This window comes from Dermacentor silvarum, chromosome 5, assembly GCF_013339745.2.
Source record: "Dermacentor silvarum isolate Dsil-2018 chromosome 5, BIME_Dsil_1.4, whole genome shotgun sequence".
NCBI lineage: Eukaryota > Metazoa > Arthropoda > Arachnida > Ixodida > Ixodidae > Dermacentor > Dermacentor silvarum.
Window position 1 is genome coordinate 13,877,237 of NC_051158.1, and position 19,718 is coordinate 13,896,954.

At 48.3% G+C, this 19,718-nt stretch overlaps 1 protein-coding gene across 1 annotated transcript in view; it reads left to right on the top strand.

Moving 5' to 3' along the window:
- Positions 1–19,718, top strand: part of LOC119452904 (caskin-2) — a 341,285-nt gene that overhangs the window by 61,413 nt on the left and 260,154 nt on the right. Inside the window, exon 2 of the mRNA XM_037714861.2 lies at positions 19,465–19,516. Coding sequence (XP_037570789.1) covers positions 19,465–19,516 — 52 coding nt within the window. The remainder of the gene's footprint in view (positions 1–19,464; positions 19,517–19,718) is intronic.

Here is a 19,718-nt window from a genome sequence, read left to right on the forward strand (position 1 = left end):
GATTGTAAAGGAGGAAAGAGACGCCTACTTCTGCAGCCCTTAAGGAAGCACGGCGCAGAACGCGCGTTTGTTCTCCGCCGTGCGTTCACTCCCCGTGAAAGAGCGCGTCCCTCGCGCCCTTTCACTCGCACATACAGCGTTCGGCGGCGCGCGGCCACGATTTCATCTCCATTGACGTCATACGGAACCTCACGGCGACGGCGACGGCGACGGCGACGCCGACGGCGACGGCGACGCCGACGGCAGAAATCTGCTTTTGAGTGTCCATATAATTGCTATCGCAATAATATGTGGGCTGTTCCCGTGGTTATGTACACACTGGGGTATGTGCCTGTCTTCAGTGAACCTCTATGACGCCAATTTGAATATGACCGGGTATGCGCGAACTTCGCGGCGATGGCGCTAGGTGGCGCAGGGGGTCTAGAGGAAATCGCGACAGATGAGCCAGTCTGCAATGCGCGCCTCAATCTTGATTCGTTTCGGCTATTCGCATACTTGTGTATAGTCATCGTAGATGAGGTCTGCCAGAATTTCTTTAAAACTTCATATTACGACTCCAGTGTGGTGCATGCAGGTAAATATGTTGGCGCGGCTAGCTGCCAATGTGATTAAAGGAACCGAAAACATGAACTGAAGTAGAACGCGAAGGTGAGCTAGTTGGTGAGCGGTCCGATCAGGAAAGAAAAAAAATAATAGCGCGAAAACGGGACGCGAAGTTATTGGTGCAAACCTTTTATTGGGCATGTCTTTCTCATATTAAAAGTCGTCCATGTAGTAAAAAGGAAAGAATATTCGGAAAGCTCTGTATGAAGGAGCCGGCAAGCAGACGACCGTCGTTCTAGATTGCAAGTGCAAAACTTTGTGACGTCTTTTATTGCGCCTTGCGATATAATCTACGAAGGGCATCGGCGAGTCCTATACTTTCCTTCAAACTTCGCTCTGATTTCATGTGTGTTACAGCTCGTCAAGTACAACATTATTACTAATGGTTCGTTCACCACTGCATGTGAGTCGCATGTTAGACGCCTGCGCGGCTTCCGTTTTGCGAAACTTCGTGTGGCGTAATTATCATGTTAATGAACACCTCTCCGCCTTGAATGCTTCTTTTTATTTCTCTTGTCCGACAGAAAAACCTCGAAAATTAAGTTTGTTTGGTTGAAGCTAGGGGTATTTCAATAGTGTAAATTTCCGATTCGAATACGAATGTGAATAGTCGGCAAGAACGACATTCGAATTTCGAATGAAATATCAAATAGTCTCTCAATTGTAAACGAAGCCAAATATAAAGTTTTTTGTGGATTTAGTTCGGTAAAAACTGAGGCTTGCTTACGTTATTTTGTACTTGCATGTAATGCAGTTCATAACAGGACGTCCAGTCAAGGGAGGAGCTTGTAAACTGGAAACAATTTCTGCTTTCGGTTAGCAGCTTTTTGTTATCTGCTCCTGCAGCAATTTCATACGGAAAAGTCCTCACTTGCATGAATCTCGCTCCCTCGAGACATCAGTCAGCATCATCATCAGTCAACATTATGTCCACTGCAGGAAGGCCTCTCCCTGCGATCTCCAATTACCCCTGTCTTGGGCTAGCTAGTTCCAAATTGCGCCTGCAAATTTCCTAATTTCATCATCCCAACTGATTTTCTGCCGTCCTCGACTGTGCTCCCCTTCCCGTGGCACTAATTCTGTAACTCTAATGGTCCACCGGTTATCCATCCTACGCATCACATGGACCGAAGAACATGAACCGAAGCGAATATTCGACAACTTCGAATAGTGAATATACTTATAAATAGAATACGAATCAATTAACAAGGACTATATGCAATTCGTTTTCGAAATTTCGAATATTCGCCCACCCATGTTTGAGACAGAATTCTTTGAAATAAACTCGGCGTATTTTTTTTTTTTTTTTAGCCTTCTGTGTGTTGGCATGCGTGTTGATCGGAAACGCTGAGCCCCATCTATTTTCGCTAACGTCAAAACATATAAGCCACGTGCCAGTGCCCCAAGTGCACGTGGGGCCGGATCTTGTTGGATTAGACATCGAAGCCTGGAAAAGCATCCCCAGGTCAGCCGCGAGTGCAGTGCGGCGGAAATTTCAGCGCCGCTAAAGATCCTTCCACATCGATCGCGTATACGTTGACGTTTCTCGAGGAAAAGGGGGTCGGAAGTGCGGGCCGGGGGGAAAGCGTGTCAGTAAGCCGAGGAAGAAGAGGTCGATATAGGAAGAGCTCACTTTCTATACACACACCTCCTCCCGCGCGACGTCTTGAATACTTATAGCGTCTCCTGAAAGCGGAAGTTCGGCGAGAGGGTTCAACAGTTTTTTAAATCGACGCTTCCTGGTCTTTCAGAGCCCACTTTTTTTTTTCTTTTTTATTCTTTATCTCCCCCTCCACCTCTTCTTTCATCCTCTACGCTTTGGAAATACATATCGCGTACGCATGTTTACTCGTCTGGCGAACCTTCAACTGACTTTTACAAGTTCCTCTACTTTTTTTTAGGCTGTCGCAGTTTTTTTTTCTTTTTTTTGTATTCTTAAGTCTGTCTTGCATGGTGTCACTGTCGCGTCTCCTGGCGGGCGCCGTTCACTTTAGAAAAAACGGCGTGGCATGCAGACGACGGCGACTTTCGAAGCAGGCGACAGCTTCGGAAGCTCGGCAGACGATTTTCGCTCCAAGCATCGTTGTCGTCGTTTCTGCAAGCCGTTAAACTTGCTCGCCAGATGCATGCAGTGCCGCGAAAGTCTGCGCGTGGCGTGCGATTCAGTTAGGGCTCGAATTCGCATATAGCTATACCGCGAGAGCGCTTCGTATCTATAATTAATTATGAGGTTTTACGCGCCAAAACCACGATATGATTACGAGGCACGCCGTAGTGGGGGATTCCGGAAATTTGGACAACCTGGGGTACTTTAGCGTGCCCCTAAATCTAAGTACACGGGTGTTTTCGCATTCCGCCCCCATCGAAATGCGGCCGCTGTGGCCGGGATTTGATCCCACGACCTCGTGCTCAGCAGCCCAACACCATATCCACTGAGGAACCACGGCGGGTGCTTCGTATCTATAACCGAGGCCTTAATCGTTGCTGTGGTCTTCAGTGACCTTATTGAGCCAAATAGCTACTAGGGACCGCGGTCCTCATGTGTTGTCCTTTGGAGGGGTTGTCAGGGCTAAATTAAGTATACTGGACCTGCGCTTTCTCCCATTCTCCCGATGCCTTAATGCTAATGCTCGATTCCCAACATCGAGTTTAATAATAAGACGGTTGTGGAAATTAAACCATACGTTAGAGTCTGTATGACCAGTTATTTTTTTGTGACGGGAGCGATAGGTATATATTATCTATAGATTTTTGTAAACTTCGCCCTACTAGCTCCAAACGGCCTTTGTGGCTTCTTGTAACGTTTGCTCGTTTGGATTCTTCTTGTAACGTATGCTCGTTTGCGATCAGTGGTCAGCTTAACTTAGCCCTTTTCCGCGGTCAGACTTTTTGCAGCTCTTCGGCGTGAAACAGGGTTGTTCAGAACAACGGCCCCATGGTCACTATAACCGTCCAACGACTTTTGAAGTTTCGCGTCACTTCACTAGAATTTCCGTGATGAATCCAGTTATTTCGAATTTTAAACTTAGATGACAAACGGCGTGGTACACACATACAGCCGACAAAAACGCTGAAGATTGCGTTATTGAGCAAGCCATAGCCATGTGCAAGAAAAAAAATTCACCGACGATTGTGATACTCCCTAATGCGAAATTTGAGCGCAGCTCCATACGTGTTTTCATTTCACGATATATGGACTAGCGCGCACTATCTGTCTCGTGCAGCACGTTGCAAACGGAGCCAAGTGTGGCGCGACTGCCCCGCTAATCGGGAGATCGCGAGAAGCAGCGCATGGGTGACGCATGGGCTCGATTCACAGCAGCCGCCGCAGACAGACCTCCCAGACGACGCGCGCTACTATGGCGCCATCTTGTAGCTATCGTCGCCGCGCACTACGATTTTCTTCTCAGGCTTTCGCCATACCCTCCTCCTCCGCTTTCCTCCTCGCCTCTTTCAACCCCCGCTTTGCTCCGCGTTCGCTCTTTTCATCCTTCGCTGTGCTCGTTCGCTCGGTTACGCCGACACCGACGCTCGCCACAGGAATGGGCGCCTAAGAGCTGCGCTCTCAAATCCACGCTTTACACGATTCTCTTGGAACTTGTAAGTTCGGGCTCTGCGTTAGTGAAGTTAATCCGTAACTTGGCTTGAATGCTGACAAAAACACGCGGGACGCGCAAAGGAACGTGTTTTCGCGTCCTTTACGTCGTTGTCTTGTTCGGTGCAGAAACGAAGATGAGCTTGAACAGTTCGTGGCGGCGAACTTCCGTTCCACGTTGCTTGCACGAAACTCCATTGGCTGTCGCACCGTCGGCTTGCACCCTGAGCATACGCGTTGGCCGGTTCAACCAGAGCTCTGCGTGTTCTGTTCGTGATTATCCCAAGTGATCTCTACAGGTTCAACAAGTGGTATACTGCAAAACGCCGAAAACGACACTATAGCGCGGGACACGCAAAATCAGGCACAAATAGAGTGACGTGGCTTCTCTGCAGTCTATTCTGCAATAGCGATGTTATATGCACGTTGCGTAACACTTGTGGAACGCTTCCAACTTCTGAACAATGCTTGTTTCGCTGGCGCTGTATACTTCTGACATTCGTGTAATTTGTGCAGTGCTGCACGCATCTGACGACACGGAGTACTCGCGTACTCCTGCACGCTGATCGTCTGGAAACGCGTCCGCGGAAGCAGACGACACTGCTTGCGTGCGAAGCGCTGCTTCCGTTCGTGTCTCCAGTATTTTAAATTTATTTGTTACGTCTTCAGCGCTCGCTGCTCTCCTGTCGTGGAGTTAGTTTTTATTATTTTTTTGCAGCTTAGTGAGATCTGTTATTTCCGCTGCCGGGAGTTGTCACTCGTGCATGAAAAAAAAAAGATATATACACAAAAAAGTAACAAATTTTTGCATAAGGTAAATTGGACGACTTGTGTGAAGATTGACGTCGGAAATGGTGGGAATATAAAGCGTGTAGTCGTTGAGGCGCTTTGTGCTTTAAGGACGCGCTTTGTCATCCACGCGTGACTGCATATGTACCTGCTTGCCCAAAAAATAAATAGAAAATAAAGTAAATACGACGCCTACGTCTGGTATTGTTGCACGAAACAAAAGGCTGCGGCTTGTTTAGAGAGAACTTCCCTTGTGATGTCGTAAATAAATGTGCCGTGACTAACCGTTACTAATCGGTGTTGTTGCTAAGTTTGTAATATAGCGGCTGATTCGGATTCTGCCACGTACACGGTGATAACCTGTTGGAGGAAAAAAAACTTTTACACGTCAAGCAGGAATGGTTTAGTCAATCACTTTAAAGACTACAGGTGTCAGTGGCGAGTTCCACCTGATGTAGGACCCGCAGGTATTCATATGTTCGCCGGACTGCTGGTGCTCTCCTCGACGTGGGATCTGCGATAGATAAATGGTCAATTATGTTTACATCGTTAATTAAAAAAGATAGATCTAGGGGCTTTAGGTGCCAAAATCACCATCTGATTATGAGGCACGCCGTAGTGGCGGATTAGTTTTGACCACCTGGGGTTCTTTAACGTGCACCTAAATTTAAGTACACGGGTGTTTTCTGCATTTCGCCCCCATCGAAATGTGGCCGCCGTGGCCGGGATTCGATCCCGCGTCGTCGTGCTCAGCAGCCTAACAAGGTTTACGTCGTCCGGTCTTGACTTAACCTTAGTTCAATTAAACACCCTGCAACTTCAGTGTCGGAAAACGTGGCTACCAAAGGAGATTTTTCGTCGGTTTCGAAGTCAACGCTTTCTTGTTTCAGCTTTCGTGCAGTGCATGTACAGTCAACCACAAAAGTTTGCGGACCACGCGAGCGCGTGCCAGACTGCCTATCCGCGCCACCTAGCGGTACGCCACCTAGCGGCGACAGGGGCGCTCTCCCGGATATGAGCCCTCTTGGTACAGTGTACTAGAATACCTTGGGTAGTGGAAAGAGCGCGCGGCGCGGCCTATGGGAGAGCTGTTGCCACTTCTGTAACCGCCGCGCGTGGCGCTGGCGTCAAAAAACCGAGGAGATCGCGGCCCCAGTAGCGGCTGTCAGTGAGGTTGCGGACGCAGTTTCTGCGCCTTTTACCGCGTTTCCGACACGTTAGATTTTCTTGCGCTATCGCAAAATCTATTTTAACACCTTCTTCTGATTTCCATTATCTTTGTTTACCGTAGAACAATAATCGGTGTCAGATTCCTTTACAAAATTGAGATGCCATATACCGCCTCTAAATTTTTACTTACACAGGTCTGGTCTCGCTGTGTCACCTCTATGTTCTTTTTGCAATGCACCTGAATTCATTGATCACTTATTTTTTTCCTCTTGTGCCACCAAACATGATACTTATTAGAGCAAAACTCGAAATAAGACAACAGCGAAAGACGAGAGGAAAGGAAAGACGAGCGCTGCTGTAAACACCAACTCGCCCAACAAGAAGTTAGTCTGTTGTGCCACCGAATTTTAAGACTGATAAAACACTTAGAAATTTCATTTCGAAAGACTAACCTCGCCAACGATTCTATCTTTTTGGGGTGACTTCACTGGGACACAGCCACAAGGATGCTTTTCTTGGAGTTTACAATTTCATAAGAGGCACAAAAAGAGTACCTTGCTGGATTTCTAGAATTATGAATTATTCCTATTATTTACCTTTTTTATGTCAAAATTATTTTATCTTAAAATTCTTTATGGTATTTTTCTAATTTCTGCTATACAAATTTAGTTTTTGTTTAGAGAGAGAGAGTAGATTTTAATGAAGAGAAGGGAGGAGAGGTCGGCCTGGAGAGCGTGTCTCTAGCCTGCTACTCCTCACTGGGGTAAGGGGAAGTGGGTGATACAGAGAGAGGTAGGTGACAGGTGATTATGATATCGTACAAGGAGCTACTATTTACACACGTTGTCCAATACGCGGTTGTGCACTTTTCACACACTACACGCAGGAGTAGTGTTGTCCACACAAAACGTCATCGCACAAACACATTTCGCACACTGCACACTGCACAGGTCCTAGAGACGACCGTCTAAGCCCGTCTCACACATAAAGTTCAAAAGTGATCTTATGGTGCGCTGGGCATGATCAACGCTTCTCCATGCGCCTAAAATCTTGGCTTCCGAAAAGGGGCGGGAGTCCAAAGAGTCAACACTACTCTAATAAACATATATAGTTGAAATCACTGGATTCTTGGCATCCCCCGTAGTGGGTATGAGCCAACAATAGGGAGATGAGATGAGGTTGCAAGAGCCGGTACACGGATTTCGTGAGCTAAATGAACGGACGTTGTCGTTGTTTAAAGCCCCGAAAGACGAAGCCCAACGAAATCAGTGGAATAGGAATTTGCACCGCAAAGACAAATAGGCCACACTCGGAAACGTCGGCGGTTTGCGACTAGCCGACTACCCGTCTGTACTTCATTGTAAGATTTTTTTTTCTTTTTTTTTCTGGCGCTGGGTGCCAGAAACCGGAAACTGCTAACTACCTAAAGCTAAGCCGCTGCACATGAGCGTGCTTGCTTGGTTTTCAGGGAACCTTACTCCGTTCCTTTAAACTTTCGCGTGAACAGTTTACGCACACCTGCTTTGAACAAATTGTGTTGTGATTATACCTGTTGCACATGTCTTGAACCAACGGATTTAAATGAACAGTTGGTCTGTAAAAAATGTTTTTTTCCCTTCAATTTTGCATTTTATATGCTTCAGTATTAAATGAAACGATAGCTTCATCTTGTGTTTGAGGAACAAGAGAAAACCGTAACAAAAGAGGAGAGGTTTGCCACTCCAGGGACAAAACATTACGCCGCCGTGGTGGCATAGGGGCTTTGGTATTGCGCTGCTAAGCCCGCGGTTGCGGGATCGAATACCGGCCGTGGCGGCCGCATTTCGATGGGGGCGAAATGCAAAAGCACCCTTGTACCGTTCATTGAGTAAACGTTAAGGAACCCCAGGTGGTCTAAATTAACCCGGAGTCCCCACTACGGCGTGCCTCATAATGATATCGCGATTTAATTTAAAATTTACCCCAAAATATGAAAAAAGAAACGCGCAGAACACCTGGAATTGCTGTCTGTTAGTGGCGCAAAGGCGCGTGCCTGTGATGAGAACTGGCGGGAGTACGAAGTGCCCGGAGCGTGCACTCGTGACGTGATGTATGCATCTCACAGGGGCTGTTCGTATTAACACGCCAGTAAATTGACGCAGACGTCGCCGTTCCACGCAAGATCTCCTAAGACGACTTCTTACTGTAAGCGCGAAGCTTCACGCACTTCGTGCCTTGGCGCCGTCTCCTCAGCGGAGGTAATCTGACGAAAGCTTAGCCCTGCTGAAGTCATATTGCTTTGATTAATTCGCTCATAAGCTATCAATGACGTTTGCAGCGCGAGTACTATGCATAACTGCAGTAATAATAAAAGAAAACTTCCGTGCTTGCGGCTGCCTGACCGCTTTCGAGCGCTTGCTGGTGCTCGGTTAGGAGCCGCTGGCGCCACCTGGTAGCGTTAACATCAAGTGCCTCACGCGCTGCCCGCCGCTCTTTCCACTACCCAATAATTTTTTATTCCCGTGCATGACATTGTTAGTTCGTTGTGTTGACGCAGAGCGCTGTCTGCGATAAGACCGCCACATATCTGGCTTGATAGCAGTATCGGAGCAATCACTGCAACTTTTGTCGACTGGTGTGCCAGTGGGTAGATAAGTTTCACGAAGCGCTGCGACGATTTTTTTACGCGACGTTTACTGGCGCACTTTGGTTGGCAGCATCTTGGTCCAATGAGTGTTGCTGCTTCTGCGTCTTGAGAGAAAGGGTAGGGAGGTGTTTCACTGTCATCAAAAATAAAGAAAAAGCGGATGCATAGAAAATTTTCTTTCACACATAGGCGCATCTTCGCATCAGTCGCTGAAAACGTAGTAGACTTGCTTCAGGCCACGTGGTGATTGCCTATTTGGAAAGATGCCGCTGCGTGTTCCACTTGACGAAAGAAGGCACATTGTGCGTTTATTTATAGAGGGAATACCTCAGCGCGAAATCTGCCGCCGAACCAATAGGAGCCGGACTGCCGTGAATAGGATTATTCAAGCTTTCCGCGACGATGACAGATTCACAGATATGGAGCGCAGTGGGCGTCCAAGGGCCACGACTGAGGAAGAGGACCGCCTGATTACGGCCGCCATCGTGGCTGATCCTTTTCAAAGTGCAGAGGATATCCGAGAAGCGCTCTCGCTCACGGTATCGTCTGAGACTGTAAGAAGAAGGCTGAGTGAGCTTGGCCTGCAGTCTTTCGTAGCAGCACAGAAGCCCTGCCTCTCAGACAGCCAGCTACAAGAACGACTCATGTTCGCTACAGCAATGAAAGATTGGACAACAGAGAAATGGGGCGATGTCATCTTTAGCGACGAGTCAACTTTTTCCACGCGCTGGGACCAACGAAAGCGGGTTTGGCGTCCACTAAACTGCAGGTGTGTTTACAGTGTATTGGCAGTTAATTCACGAAGCTAATTCTGCATCACAACATGTTTCACGTAAAATGAGCTTTTGGACATTACGAGATTTTTCTGTAGTGGTATTATGTTGAAAACATTAACGATTGTTTCATAGTACTACTTACTCTGAAGCTAATTAAAAGCTGCCAGTGGGTCTTTCAGTACTATCTATTGATGTTTGCACGTTTTCTATTGCAACTCTATAACAGCATTATAAAGTTCATACGCAAGAGGAATCACAACATTTTTAGACGCTCCGCTGGAACCCAATTGTATGCTATTTCTTGCAAATATCTGCCTAATTACACACAGAGTGTTCTATCCAGTGGACGGTGTTCCGTGAGCGTGTGGGGAGCAATCAGCAAAGATGGCCTTGGTCCCCTTGTGCGTCTGGAAGGGCCCTTCACTGCGTCACGGTACTGCGACGTCATCACTAGACACCTCGTTCCGTATGCGCTGGACGGCTGCTATTGTTTTCAACACCGACAGTGAACGCTTCGGTGGTCTCAGCACTACGACGCCTCGATGCCAGCATTCGAAGGGACGCTGGCATCAAGAAGCACTACCAACGCCACCTAGGTGGCGTTGGTAGTGGCGTTCACCGTACTCAGCACAGCGGAGCGTGGCCTCCGCAATTAGCTCTGAAAATGTTTCTGAAGTTGATCGCGGAGGCTGCAATTACGACGCGCTGTACGCGCTGATTTGACTCGATGACGATTCAGTTACGTGCTTTGTCTTGCGCGTTGTATTAGTGTGTCAGTTACGTGCTTCGTCTTTCGCGTTGTGCTAGCGTGTGCAGCGTAGTGCAGCTTCCATATGCACGACGGTTGCTCATGGTCATCGACGTTGGTAGTCGTGATGGAGGAGACGTGCCACCAGGCGTCAGCGTGGGTGCATCAACGCCTAAGGGCGCTTTAGCCACAAAACACCAATAGACATTATATATCAATGTGCAATAAACATTACACTACTTCTGTGAAGACACGTTTCACTTTCGTGTTCTATACCGATTCCTATATAAGAGGGATCAACCACATTTTTTTTCAACACGACCGCAGCCCGATCCATAAAGCACGTATCGTCCAGTCATTGCTAGAAGAACATGCTGTTTGCCAGCTTGAGTGGCCTCCATGTGGCGCCGACTTGAATCCTATAGAAAATGTCTGGGGCATGTTGAAGAAACGGCTGTCCACACGAGCCAACCGCGGCCGCACGGCCGATACGCTGTGGCAAGCGATCGCACAAGAATGGGAAAGCCTGCGCGGTCGACCGGAGATTACTGAATCTTTGTACGAGTCGATGCCCACACGCATCAATAAGGTGCTAGAAAACGGCGGACATTTCGCTTCCTACTAGATCATTGAGAGACCTATGTTTCATGACACTTCTGTAAATGTCTTGTGAATAAATTCATCCCCTTCAGACACGAATTATGATGCACTGTCTGCAAATGCGTCAAATGCGCATGGCATCATTTCAAGACGCTCACTATTACATTCCAAGAAAGAAGACGAAGCAATGTGCTGTTTTGTGCGAGTTTCAGTAAAAAAAATTAATTAGCGTATAACTCATTATCTAATTATTTTGAAATCCGTCAGCTTCAATGCTTGCATAAAAAGAATCAACTATTAGGCCCGAAACGCATGCACACTTGCTTTTTCGGTTGTATTCGTGTCGACCGGAGAAAAAAAATACTCTTGACGTTGGTCTTGGAACGCGGCACGTCGAACGATTGTCTAACATGGTAGTGTCTCCAGCAAAGTGATCATCTGCAGCAATACGCAGGACAATGAAGTTAACTGACCGCTAGTTGTCCCATCAGGAAGCGGACACGAATGTGCACACTGAGTTTTAGATCATTTGAAGAAACACGTGGCGTGGGACGCGCCTCCGAAGTTCGAGTCCCCAAACGAGGACGCCGTGTCGCAAAGGGTTATAAAAAGAGTCATCGCACCCAATTATTTCTTATTTTTCTAAATGTAACCACTATAGCAGCGCGGTGGTTCGGGCTTTGCGCAGCAAAACCTGGGCGCAGGCGATCAAATCCCGGCCGCTACTGTCACTTAAGGTGGATACACAGGCGAGGGCAAAATCCCGCCTGCTCCGCGGACAAACAGTGACGTCAGCACTTGAATCCCGCGCAGCCGAGTTAGGTCACATTCGCACAGCCGGACCGCCGTTTGCGGAATCCGCGTGCTTACTCTCGACTCCAACGTTTATTAGCAGCTGCGCGTTTGCATACTCGGCGTGCCCTATATGCCATAGTGCTATGAATCCCTCAACAAGAACCAAAAGAGTGACGGTTGCCTCGTCACTTAGCGTTTTCTTGTGCACCTCACTCATGTTGAAGTCACGCAGGCTGCGCGGTCTGAGTAAACAGAAATGCGCGCGCAACCACGACTCGCCTTTCCCGCTGCATCACAACGCAGTCACTGCTGCACAACGAAATCACACGTGGCTCCAAGCCGATAACACGCCATCGTAACCACGCCAATGCGTCCGATGTTGACAGATTAGACGCTGACTACGCTAAATTGAGGTCAGACGACCGCCAAACGGACGGATGGAAATACCGGCGAGCATTTTCAATCCGGACCGCAAGCGGAGGAGCCCGGACTAAGCGAGGGTGGCACGTTTTGATGACGCGCGCGTCACGTGATACGCCATCCGCTGCGAAAATTCCTCCTCCGTCCGGTCGTGTGAATCCACCTTTAGCGATGGGGGAGGAACGGAAAAATTCTGCCTACTGACTAAGCATCTGTGTCCCATGGCTGCCTCACCGCTCACTCACGCACTCACGAAAAAAAAAAAAAAAAAAAAAAACAGCGTGGCTACGCGAAAATAGAACTGATAACAGCCGAAGAATACGCTGTCTGATTACTTGTACTGATATTCTGCTCTCAAAATATAAGCAAGTAGCCCTGGCTAACAAAGAGCACGTCACGTTGAAAGAGATAGGTAGAAAATATTTGCGCACAGTGCGAAAATAGACAGGCCATAGATTTAAGGAGGGATGCGTCTTCAACGTAGCGCCGCTGTCGATCGCTGGTGACGTAGCGGAAGTGTCGCGAAGAGGCTCTTGGCCACGCGCTCGCGTGGTCCGCAAACTTTTGTGGTTGACTGTACAGTCGGGCGCGATATGAAGGTGATCGCGCGAGCGTCGACCGGCCAAGCGTACCAGGGCCCTAGCGGCACGTTTAGGAAATATAAAAATCAAGATTTCACGCTCTTCTCTCCTTCGTTAGCTGTTCCATGCTGCGACAATCACTCCCATGGCGAACTCACCGCTCTTTCTCTCTATTTTTACCTTCCCAGTTGTTGCGATCAATCATAACTTGGTGGGCTCTTATCTTTCAGGATGATAACAACGTTGGTGGGAAAGTTCTACTAAAGGCGATCCTTGGCTTCGCTTCATTTATTTGATGTGCGATGTTTTACAAAAAAATAGGCATTGCGTCATTTCACTGATTTCTACAACCAATGAAATTTCGTAAAGGGTTTACGCTGAAGAGTATAACTGCTGCGATGCTGATGCGACCCCGAATCTCATTTCGCAAGAAAATGGTCGCCGCCTCCGTCCCCGCCTTTGCTTGAAGCCAGTAAAGAAAAAAAATCACTGAAAAAGCACTTTCCTCGGGCGGGAGTGACCGCTGCTTAAGGAACAGTAAAAAGAGTGAGGGAGACATGCCTAGTACTTCCCTCTCCTCAAAACTGAATTCTGGGCCTTGGCGCTGTTCTCGCTCTTGGTCGACGCTTGCGCGATCACCTTCATATCGCGCCCGACTGTACGTCATGAGCTCCTTCGTACGTACGGTACGGTCTGCTGCATTGTTCTTTGAGCAACATTCTGAGCGGCGACGGCGAAGACAAAAAGAAAATAAGAACGAACGGATTTCTTTATTGCGGTAGCAATTACACAGACACACCAGGCGCAGTCTTGCCGCCGCCGGCGCCGTGCTGTCGCGATTAAGTCCAAATGTAAGAATAGTTGCCGTATTGTTGCTGGTCGCTTCATGTGTTGCGAGGGCGAGGGCAAGCACGCCAGGGCGAGTCGAGATGGCTGGTGCCTTGATGCGCGCGACCTTCCCGCGCGCCCATTGTTGGAGGTCACGTGATCGAAGCCTCGCTGCGCCGTGGCTGCCCGCGCTCCGCCACTCTACCCGCGTTGCCGTGTGCATACGCGACCCGTGCGCCGTATGTTGGAGATGAACTGATGCGGCCCGCCGGTGCCAGGGCGAAGGGCGAGCATGCAAGGGAAAGCTGAGATGGCTGCATGGTGATTTCATGCGCACTCTCCTTCACGCGCGCCTTGTGCTAAGGGTTAATATTTAGCACGTACAGTCGAGGGCAAAAGTCTGGGGGCCAAATGTGTCGCTAAAATTATTTTGTTTTCTTCGTGGCCGAGGCAGAAACGCTGAAATCAAGTGTACCACCTACGTGCGCCTGTTTGACCAGCGTCACGCGTTAAGACAATTTCACGTTCCACGGCTGTGCTAGAAGAAAATGTTTTCTTTTTTTTTTTTTTTTTTGCTGATGCCGTCTTCTCTAGACTTTTGCTCTCGGCTGTACACCCGCCCTTCACCCATAGCATTATGTGACAAAGAAGTCTCACGGCTAAAACTAGATAAACGGAGCAGTAAGCGGCACTCACTGTAATGGAGCATGCGGGCTTTCGCTTCGATTGTTCTTTGTGGGCACATTGCCTTTTAGGTGTCGTGAATAAGCAGTTGATAGTTCGCGCATCTTCTTTTGTGTTTCCGTGTTTTTCTTCGTATGCTTTTCGTTTCAACTATGCAGCGCATGTTGGCTTCCATGTACAAGAACCTACACACAACGACTTATCATAGTGGCAGGTCGTGTAATCTGAATTTCGGAGGCGCGGCACGGCTGAAATGGTAAAGTGAGCGAGCAGCACGAAACGTTCCCTTTGGGAAAGCACGCGCGCCCCCATCTGTCGGCTCTCATTATCACACCAGCGTTGTGACGGCGAGCGCTCGCAGACATAGTGAGATCTGTTCATCTTTTCTTTCTTTTCTTTTTCTTTTTTTTTTGCTCGCGGATTGCCATGCTTGTTTAGTTTGTAAGCGAATGCTTACTACTATTTATATGACCTATAAAACAACGAACATTAGTTTGCGAATACTTTGCTACATTGCTATCAGAGCTTCGCTTTCGGGCGAAACTGCGACTTTTTTTCTACTCCCCCTCCACTAACCTGCCGCTCTTTATTTTTTGCGTTGTCTGAACAAAGTTGAATTCTGAAAACAGAAATCGGGTACCATAAACACACGAAAGTGTTACAGCGATCCGAAGGCAAAATCGCATCGCTCACCATGCGCTTTCGAGTAACAGACGACAGCTGCGTGGTGTAGTATTACGTAGCAGACGACGAATATTCTCCGACCCATGTATAGCAGACGGCAGGAGGAGTGCCCCTCTGTCGCTGTTCCACAAAGCACTGGCGTGAAATAAGAGATTGAGCGCGAATTTAGCAAATACGTTCCGGCGAAGTACTTCTTCCCACCGGGGCCTCCAAACGCAAACTCGCATTTGCGAGCACCTCTGTAAAAGCTGAGACAATGGAAGCACGAGAGTGTTCGCGAAAGAGAGCGCGTCTGCGTGCTGTGCGACGTATAGCAGACGATATATTCCGGCGTTGGTCGTGCAGCGGAGCCATTTTCGCGTGCAGACGACGGCACACCAACAGCAGACGCGTCGAGGCGTGTGAAGCTATGCCTTTTTCCCACGCACAGGCGGCCTTTATATGTGTCGTCTGCTCGATTATTTTTTGTCGGTTCCTTTTTCGTATATTCGCAGCCGTATTCTCGTAGGCGATGACAATTGCCATTTCTCGCGCCTCGCATGCCCGTTATACGTTCCCCCTGTGTACACATGGACCAAAAAGCCGTGTTTCGTGACGAATTGTCCTCCCACCCCGATTTTCTCCCTGTACGTTCTTCCTTTATTTCTTTGCGTGCAGTGGTATTTTCATCGTCGTTCCGTGCGCTGGTTCGGCGACCGTTATTACGGCTCACGATTGTTCTATCCCGCGAATGGAGGGAGTGCCTCGCTTGTTGTTTTTACGTTTAGTAGACCTTTGTGTTTCAGCTTCTGCTCTCGCAGTCGTCGACCATTTCCGGCTGCTTTCTGCTCTTGCTTGATTGCTTTGTCTTCCGTGCGTCCCTGACTCGGCTTGCGAATTGTTCCTGCATATTTTATGCCGCCCGCGAACCTTCCACGGGGAGCTCTCGAACAGGTCGAACGGTAGGCTGGGCGCAGATTTATACCTGAGCGTTGGACATTACTATATACGCGCTGTGGAGCGGGAAACCTACACTTCTTTTTGTTGCTTTTACCGTATTGTATCGAGCGACGAATTCTTCTGCTGAGCGCGATTGCGTCATGCGTAGCTCTGCGATGAATGGGTACTCGGCGCACTATATATATAGTTCTTGCCGCATGCGTATTCATTTGGGAGTGCATTTTCCATCAGTTTATACCGTGATAAGGTAATTTGACATAGCACGCCTGGTGCTTTATTGTGAAACTTCAGTCCACCGTTGTCGGATGACGTTATTTTAGGCCCTTGGCAAGAGGTTAAATCTAGTTTTCAGGTCATACATGTCTTACTTGACTTTTTTATAAGTACGGGTCTGGACTGTAGGTTTGTGTAGACCTAATTGCTTGTTATAGGTTTTACATTCGCCTTCTGTCGTCATCGACACCAATCATTCTCCTCTTTCCTTCCCTCTTTCCCTTCCCCCAGAGCAGAGTAGCTGGCTAGAGAAATGTACCTCAGGCCGACCTCTCTGCATTTCGTATTTTTTCTCTCTCTCTCTTCTCTGAAGGACGCGCCGTTCGAACGATGTAGGCTTTGGAATCATTCGAGTTTCATTTTGGCTTAGCTAAAAGCGGTGGTGCACGTATTTAACTATGCTTATTCATATTAAAAGCGTATTGTTTAAGAAGGTACCTTAACTACGGAATCATATCATGATCGATCTCGGATTGTGATTCTGACTTTGCAGTTTTGGTGCAGCTGCCAATAAATTAAGACGCTCGCACCTCATAACCAGCGTTCGTTATACGCACGCTTACACAACTGTTATTGTGAATTTTGAAGAAGACATTTCCAAGAAGGCGTTCCGCAGCGCCACTCTGCGATTCCTCTAATTTTCATATCTGGACACTTCGTCTTCGTCATTTCGTCTGTCGTCATTTCGGACGCTTCGTCTGGACACTTCGTCATTTGTGTGTTAATGGCGCCGTTTTGCTTTTTTTTTACCCAAGTACTAATCGAGTTGATTGGCACTCAGATTCTATTTGCATACGCCGTAAATTAAGCTGGGAGAGGCTAATCTCACGTGGACCGAACTGCGTTATCCCTGAGCGCCTCGTTGAGCACTTAGCCGAGGCGTGCGCATAATCAAGACGAATTCGCCGAAGCGTATTGACGTTGCCGTTTCCACTGAGGTGGTATCTGCAGCCAATTAATTAAAACATACGCAGTAATGCGGCATTCGATCGGCCTTGCTCGCGCGGAAGTGTGAAGGGGGGTCCTTAATCACCCCGCCATCTTGTCACTTCCGACTGACTCCCACGCGGCCAGCGCTTCCGCCGCGCCGTACAGAGAGGGCGCTGCCTGCCGATTATCGCCGCCAGCTACTAATGACAGCCCGACTGTCGGTACACCAGATAATTTCCTGTTGCGTTTAATTTTCGGCTGCTTTTGTTCAACACCCCCCGCCATCCGCTGCCGTCTGCGTCTCTTTGTTTTTGTCGTCTGCTTCACTTCCCCTCGTTTTGGTGTGTTAGTTCTTAAGCAGACGACATACTCCTCCCGTGAAACGCTTACGTGCTATAGTTGTTTTAAGTATTTTTCGCTTCATTCAACCGTCTCTTTCCTCTTGTTCGAGCAGACGATTTCGTCGAAACCGTTAGTCCCCGGAGAACGAGGGAGTATTTGCAGGATGCCGCCGTATATAGGCCCGCTAAGCCGAAAATGTAGTACGGGGTGCCCTTTGTTTTATACTTTTCTCGAGCATCGAAGGCAGGGGTGTTCGCCCCGGAAACGGCTGGCTCTAAATCAAATCAAAGGGCGAAGCATGAAGTTGTAAAGCCGTCGTTACAGCAGACGATCGCCACCGACAAAGAAAGACCGTATAGGCACCCCGGATATCAACAGGGCACGGTGAGCGAGAAGCAGACGGCTAAACTAAGAATCGACAAAATGTCGTCTGCCACCGGGAAGAAAAACACCACCCCGTACCCTGACTTCTGAGCTTTTCTTTAACGTCTCGATCCCATTTTGTCCCTGTTTTTATTTCATTTCCAAAGGAGCGTAAATGTTTTCGAACCGGAGAAGTGAAAGGCCATCCCACTCCTCCCCGTTTCTGTGTTCGCAGTCCCTACATCTGAAACAAGAAATTGTACTCGCCTTTGAAAATGGGGATTGATTCACTGTATGGGCGCTTCTTTAAACACTCCCTAAGTGAGGCTGGGTAGGGGGGAATCTCGGGCCCTTAAAGAGGGAGGGGGGCGTACTTCGCTGCTCTCGATAGCCCCTTTATCGGTATATTTTAGTCGGTGTGTCTCTAGGCTTCTTTTGCTTATTTTATCTTCTTACGTTATGCGTGAATCAGGCCTGCCACCTCCCCGCGATGGTTATGAATATAAATTCCCCGTCCTGAAGTGCACACTGACAGATAGCTTGTGGCGGCTGTGTGTGTGTGTTCTTTATTATTTTTTATTAATTTTTTTTATCGTCTCTGCCGTCCTGTCCTGCTACGCCCTTTCGGTCTCTCTGATTTTGCTTCCTTTATCGTTTGAGATCGTCTGTTGTTATGCCGGCTCGTTGACCGCCCGAGAGCCGTGGGCTGTGTGAATACCGCAGGGAGTGGGGTTCCCACCTAAATAGATGGCGCTCGACGCCACTGAGTGCAGACGATTATGATGGATCCTCCGCCTGGCGCGTCGTCGTCTGCTTTGATGCACGGGCGTCTAAATGTCGTCTGCTGCTAAACTGCCTGGCTTCGCTTTGTTCCGTTCTCTTCCCCTTTGTCGTCTCCTGAGTGTCTTTATCGTCTGCACTTTCCGCGAGTGTTTTTTGTACGCTTCTGGCCGCAGATTTGTGTGTTTGTGTGTTTGTGCCTCCGCAAACGCCCGTGCTCGGATATAAAAGGCTGTGCCACGATGGGCGTTGGTATCGTTGTGCCCGATGGAGCCATTATTCCTCGGCGCGTAGAGTCAGAAAGGTTGCCGAACAGGAGGAATCTTTTAAGTAGTATCTCCCGATGACTAAGCATACGTAATCGCGAAATGAAAAGCGACCAGTCTCTAGAGATTGAATTAGTATTGTTAAGCGCCGTCGTGTCAGGCTGGGGCAGCTCAGAAGAGAGCGTAGACGATGGTCTCCTCTGATCACATCAAAAACTCTGTAGATTTCGAAAATGATCTGTTTAATCTGTGTGTATACCTGAGAGCCCAGAAAACATGTACTATATATATATATATATATATATATATATATATATATATATATATATATATATATATATAGCAACGCCGCAGCGACTATCTTCAATTTGCAGGGCTGGCGTCGTCCGCGCTTCACGGGTTTGTGTCGTGTAGCGATATAGAGCTTTGCTACCATCTCCGCGCACATGCGCGGCCTTGGGCGTGAGCGGCACCAGTTGAATGCGCTGCGTGGCTTATCTGTAGCTCGTGCTAAGCTGGCAGGTAAGCGAAGCGGTGATGGAAAAGTGCGTGATGGTATGCTAAAGTTATCTACTCCGAACGAGACAGAGGGCCTCTACTGTTTCGTGTGTACACTACGTGTTCCCTCCCGTTTCCTCATATGCATTCTTTTTTTTTAATCTCTCATTACAGAAATTCTGACCGGCGAGCGGCGGACGCATGTCGACACCCGAGACAGCGATGGGTAAGCGAGCAGCGGATGTTATGCCGAGTGACCTCTAGGGATCTGCTGGAGGCTGTACCGTTGTAGGTCAAAACAGGTAGTTAGTTGGGCGAGTTGGTTACGTATATAGGCTCACGTAGCGCATACTTTCGACCGGTTTACTTGAAACCCTGTCGTCATAGAGTTAATATAACCAACTCATGTCGGTCAAATGTATACATGG